The sequence below is a fragment of the Chaetura pelagica genome, unplaced genomic scaffold (assembly GCF_000747805.2).
Source record: "Chaetura pelagica isolate M959 unplaced genomic scaffold, ChaPel_1.0 scaffold29, whole genome shotgun sequence".
NCBI classification, from domain to species: Eukaryota; Metazoa; Chordata; class Aves; order Apodiformes; family Apodidae; genus Chaetura; species Chaetura pelagica.
Window position 1 is genome coordinate 705,477 of NW_009970720.1, and position 6,000 is coordinate 711,476.

The following is a 6,000-nucleotide window of genomic DNA, read 5'->3' on the forward strand; positions in this document are numbered from 1 at the left end:
GGGGTAGAGCCCCATGCCTGTCTGCCTTCACTAAAGGTCATCCTTCCTCTCCTCAAACCCACATGAATTATAGTGGGATATTTTCACTTGGTCCCAGGAACATGGTCAGTCTCATGAACAGAAAAGGATCAGCACAGTCAGAGCAAACTGTGGGATTCAGGGGCTGCTTCACTGATCCAGCAACAGCACAGGCAGGGCAGAAACATCAACCAGAACATGGTATGGCTGAGCTTAGGATGTTGTGAAATAAAAACACCAGGAATCTGCTCAGCTGCATGGCCAGGAAGAAACTCGGGCTGTGAAAAATGCAGCAACTTCCTATATTCTGCAGTTGGCTATTGGTGTCAGCATCAATTCACATCTTGTTAAAAACCTTCTCCCTGTGCACTAGACACTGAGATCTGCTGCTCTGAGGAAACACAGTACTAAAGAGAAAAACGGGTGAATTGTGTAAAGAAACAAATCAGACCTGCCAGAACCTATAACTGGGTGAAAAGGATACCAGCCTCATTCAGCAGCAGTCTCTCTCTTGACAGCAGATTCAAACAGTTCAGGAGTCTTCAAGCAAGCCAGAAATGCTTTTAATAATGTGCACAAACTGAGCTTCTTTGAGCCAAATACTAAAATCTATAGCCAGCTGCACTTTTCTCAGCCACATCTGGCAGTTCTGAGTGGCAGTTTTCCTCAGAAATGCCCGTGAACTGGGAGTCAAATTACTGGCTTCCCTGAGAGAAGATGAGTCTGCCAGCATTTCTGGAAAGTATGCATTGCTTCTGCTTCCTAGGGCAGAAATGGCTATCCTGGCTTGCCCTAGCATTCATTGTTCTCTGCAGTGCCTAGCAGTTGAAGAAGGAAGGAAATTTATGGTTCTCCATTTGCCACCTTCTGTCAGAAGTTACAGAAACCAGTTTGGAAATTTGTAATACATTTAAAGAGGTGTGGGAAGATGAGCTCAATTTTTTTTGGCTGGAAAATGGTGCTTGTGGCTCAAACGAACAGTACATCAAACGGCTCAGATAAATGAAGGAGCAAAACCTAACTGACTTCTCAGATTTAACTGGCAAGATGCTAATGGAGCACGTCATGCTCTGCCTGCACTGCCCACACCTCTTCCTCCTTGACATAGAATTTCTCAGACTCTGGGAAATAGAAGCCAGGTTTAAGTCACTGAGATATGCCTCCCATGTGTCCTTCCAGCAAAAAGAGTTGGAAACTCCTGGCCTTGCTCCCAAACCCTGAGGAGCAATGTGGATGACTCCTGCTAGCCAGGACCAGGAGCTGGGTGCCTGACTGGTGGATGCCCCTATCCTGGCCCTTGCTAACAGGACAACCTGACATGCACTGTCCTCTGTCCCATCTCAGGCAGCTTCCAGTTCTTTTTCCCCTTCTGTTCCTCCCTTGCTGAAGGAGGGGGTAGAGCCCCATGCCTGTCTGCCTTCACTAAAGGTCATCCTTCCTCTCCTCAAACCCACATGAATTATAGTGGGATATTTTCACTTGGTCCCAGGAACATGGTCAGTCTCATGAACAGAAAAGGATCAGCACAGTCAGAGCAAACTGTGGGATTCAGGGGCTGCTTCACTGATCCAGCAACAGCACAGGCAGGGCAGAAACATCAACCAGAACATGGTATGGCTGAGCTTAGGATGTTGTGAAATAAAAACACCAGGAATCTGCTCAGCTGCATGGCCAGGAAGAAACTCGGGCTGTGAAAAATGCAGCAACTTCCTATATTCTGCAGTTGGCTATTGGTGTCAGCATCAATTCACATCTTGTTAAAAACCTTCTCCCTGTGCACTAGACACTGAGATCTGCTGCTCTGAGGAAACACAGTACTAAAGAGAAAAACGGGTGAATTGTGTAAAGAAACAAATCAGACCTGCCAGAACCTATAACTGGGTGAAAAGGATACCAGCCTCATTCAGCAGCAGTCTCTCTCTTGACAGCAGATTCAAACAGTTCAGGAGTCTTCAAGCAAGCCAGAAATGCTTTTAATAATGTGCACAAACTGAGCTTCTTTGAGCCAAATACTAAAATCTATAGATACTTTAAAAATTAAAAGCACAGAATCATCTAACAATTGCAACACATGATCCTACCCTGGCCTTGCTCTCCTCACAGCTCTTCAGCAGTGCATCAGCTTCAACATGATTGAAGTCCTAAGAGACCACGAATGACCTCCTGAAAGAGCTTCCAACACTCAGCACAAAGGTTCAAAACAAATCTTAGACAAATACACCTATGTCTAAGCAGAGTGAGCAGGCTGAACTGCACTTTAACTTGATAAAACCCATTGCCCTGCTCACTGGGGGAACACAGATAACTGCTTGCAGGAGGCCCTTCTCTCAAACAAGCTCCTACAACACACCTGGATAGCTAGGGGTTCCATTAGCTTGATGAAGTCCACAACCCTTTCATTCAAAGGCCCTTTTTTCATAGGACACGCTCACATCTCAGGACGAGCATTCCAGCTTCTTCCCCCCTTTGCTTAGCTGGAAATTTAGAAGAGCTGACACAGAAGAGTCAGATTTAAATGAGCTGTCTTGAATCCTGCCCACATCTGCCTGCAGCAGTGCCTACAGCTCAGCCAGGCCCGCCACGAGAAGCAGCTGATGCAAAGTCTCTGTGATGTGGTGGCAGATACAGCCCCACTGGCTTAAAACCACCCAGGGCCAAAGACAGAGGCACCATCATGGCAGTAGAGACATTGAGCTAAGTGGCCTTGGCCACACTGCTGAAGCAATTCCCTACCACATTGCCACTGGCTGCTTCCTCTACATGCTGAGGGTCTGCTTGTTTTTGTCACTCACCATTTAATTAAGCAGTAGTCTCAATAGGATAGTTCATGGCTTGCAGCTTATCTCAGCATCTGCAACATCATACAAAACCACCAACACCTCCAAAATAAAACCTGACAGCAAATCCACCCCCTTTCCTAGGGCAAGTATTCAAATCTTCCAGGACTTGCAAGTCAAACACCATCTACAACAGTGGTATTACATTAGGTAAACCCATGCTGTTGGCTGCAAACTGAATGCAGACCAGGGGAAGAAGCGTGACTGCACTTCTGTCAAATGAATCAGAGCAGCCGACAGACAATCCCCAGTGGCTTTAGGCTAACTGTGGAAGGACATGGAATAGCAGAGATGAAGTCAGAACAAGGTGCCCAGCTGGGACACAGTTACCTCAGCAGAATATTTTTAAACAAATTTGGCTTGCAAAGTACATTTGTAGCAGATCAGCACTTTATATCATAGGGTAACTGCTGTTTAAATATGGTATTAGGAGGCTTAAACTGAGGTTTACTGCTCTGTGAAACCATAGCCTTAGGACACAATGAAAAACTGGAAAACATAAGGTTTACTCAGCTCTGAAAGAAGCTAACTGAATAGGAGAAACAAAATAAAACCATGGAAAGTCTACAAGCCTATATAGTGTTTCTTTCTTCTAACACATCTACCCCCCTTGCTACAATGCCACCTTTCCACAGCAGGCTGTTGCTGCAGTAACATCCAAATTTTGAAAACCACCATTCCTGAACAGGAGGTTGGCATCCACCTGTAATGCCAACAGCATTCAGTAGATACAGGGGGAATCTCTATTTCAACATGTACCCCAGGAACCAGCACCCAGCAAGCTCACTAGATTAGATAGTCTGACAGACTGCAGAACTTGGCCCTTTACCAACTGCATAAATTTTCCTTTTCTCACCATGCATCCTTAACCCCAACTACTTTTAATCTTACACTGTGGCTGGAGAAACAATCACTATTTGATAACATTTGAAGAAGCTTTTTTGGAGTACCAGCAATAAATGTTCCTTACTGGAAAGCAACTAACACCAGCAAGAATCCTGACTGGATTATTACAGTAGCAGATCAGTGAAAAAAGGGAGATACAGGCAGAGTTGCACAGTGTCTAAGGAATAACATTCTGTCAACCATTAGTCACAGAGACCTGGGTGAGGATGTCAGCAATAAGAGACAGCATAACATTCCCCTATTCCCAGAAAATACCCACTATCTCTGGAACTGTGTGGGGTGGGTTTGGATAGCACTAGTCTGCAATGTGTTCTGCTCTCTTTCAATGATCTCGCTCATCACATCACAAACAAGAACTAAACTCACACTCTCTAACACTATGATTTGCTTCTCTTCTGATTAATTAGTTAAAATGGTATGAAACTGATCAGCACTCATCATGTCTGCCTGCTCTGCTTTCATATGATTTTCCATTGTCCTTTTTCTACACTAGGAAGAAGCTGGGCTCCCAACACTGAAGATTAACTACCAAAAAATGCCAACACAGAGCAAGACAATCTAGTTCAGACAGGTCTAATCAGAGCCAGAAGAGGGCTTCTGTGTGCTGCTTCTGCTCAGTTATCAGTGGCCAAATGAACTAAGGGTCCTGCAAGGACAGAACCGCTCACTTCACAGCTATTTCACAAAAATGCCATTGTTTACTATCACTATTATGCTAAGGATAGATAATTGTTAAGACCAATGTCCTCTTTGAACACTGCTAGTTTGTAGAGTGCACAGTAGACCCTGAGAGTGTGAAAGCTGTGGTGCTGCAGAATGGGAAGCTGGCCTCTGAAATACCCCCCAGCCTAGACCCACTTGACAGAAACAGGTCTTGGCCCTTCACTGGTCCCTCTTTACTACTGATAAGCCTTGCTTGCACCACGTTTTTCAGAAGAGTCATCATATAGAAACACTGCCATTTGGCAAGAGAAAGGATCATCCAGAATTACGACCTCAGTTGTGTTACGACCTGTCTGAGATGCACAAATGACAGTTGGTCAAGGGAACATGAACGACACATGATTCAATATGCCCAGTCTCCTAATAACCAACATCTGTGCCTTTCACAAGGGAATCACTAGAGCAGGTCACAAAGAGTGAAAAGTGAATTGCAAAAAATTACAAACTGCATGAAATAACACAGATAAATAACAAACAGTCTTACCACAGAGCAAGTCTCTGCTCGATTTCCTTGAGAAAACCAGTGTGAAATTTGTGCAAAGGTTCGAAGTTGGAGAAAATGAGATTTTTCAGTGTTTCAGGCATGCAATCCTCTTTACTCACTGCACTCTGAAACCACTACAAAGAAAAAAGAAGGAAATTTATCAGGGGGGGTGGAATGCAGCAGATATGATCATTTGCTGTCTTTATACATCTAACCTAAATACAGATAACCCAGTAAGGACCTTATTTAGCTGGCAATAGGAATACAACCCAGGCTACCCCTGAAACTCCTACATGCTGAACTGCTGCTCTTATGAGCAGTAAGGCCTTGCATGGTTAAAAAAACCAACTCCCTTCCCCTTGGCCATCACTGATCAAATCTTGAAAAATTCAAGCCCAAACTGGTTGGTCAATACAAACTGAATTTGCAAACGTTGTAGGTGCAAGAGAAAGAGTATTCCAAAACTTCACATAATCACAGAATCTTTGGGGCTGAAAGGGACCTTAAAAGATCATCCAGTCCAACCCCCCTGCCAGAGCAGGATCACCCAGAGCACATCACACAGGAACGTATCCAGGCAGGTTTTGAATGTCTCTAGCAAAGGAGACTCCACAGCCTCTCTGGGCAGCCTGTTCCAGTGCTCTGTCACTCTCACAGGAAAGAAGTTTTTTCTGACATTTACATGGAACCTCCTATGTTCCAGTTTGCACCCATTACCCCTTGTCCTATCACTGGTCTTCACTGAAAAAAGCCTAACTCCATCCTCCTGACACTCACCCTTAACATATTTGTAAACATTGATGAGGTCACCCCTCAGTCTCCTCTTCTCCAAGCTCAAGACACCCAGCTCCCTCAGCCTTTCCTCATCAGGGAGATATTCCACTCCCTTCATCATCTTTGTGGCTCTGCACTGGACTCTTCAAGCAGTTCCCTGTCCTTCTGGAACTGAGGGGCCCAGAACTGGACACAATATTCCAGATGTGGCCTCACCAAGGCAGAATAGAGGGGGAGGAGAACCTCCCTTGACCTACT

The 6,000-nt window shown here is 44.9% G+C and overlaps 1 protein-coding gene across 1 annotated transcript in view; it reads right to left on the reverse strand.

The window, feature by feature from the left end:
- FARP1 (FERM, RhoGEF (ARHGEF) and pleckstrin domain protein 1 (chondrocyte-derived)) overlaps positions 1-6,000 on the reverse strand; it is a 170,924-nt gene that overhangs the window by 22,261 nt on the left and 142,663 nt on the right. The window contains exon 15 of the mRNA XM_010006334.1: positions 4,969-5,102. Within this exon, the coding sequence (XP_010004636.1) occupies positions 4,969-5,102 (134 nt within the window). The remainder of the gene's footprint in view (positions 1-4,968; positions 5,103-6,000) is intronic.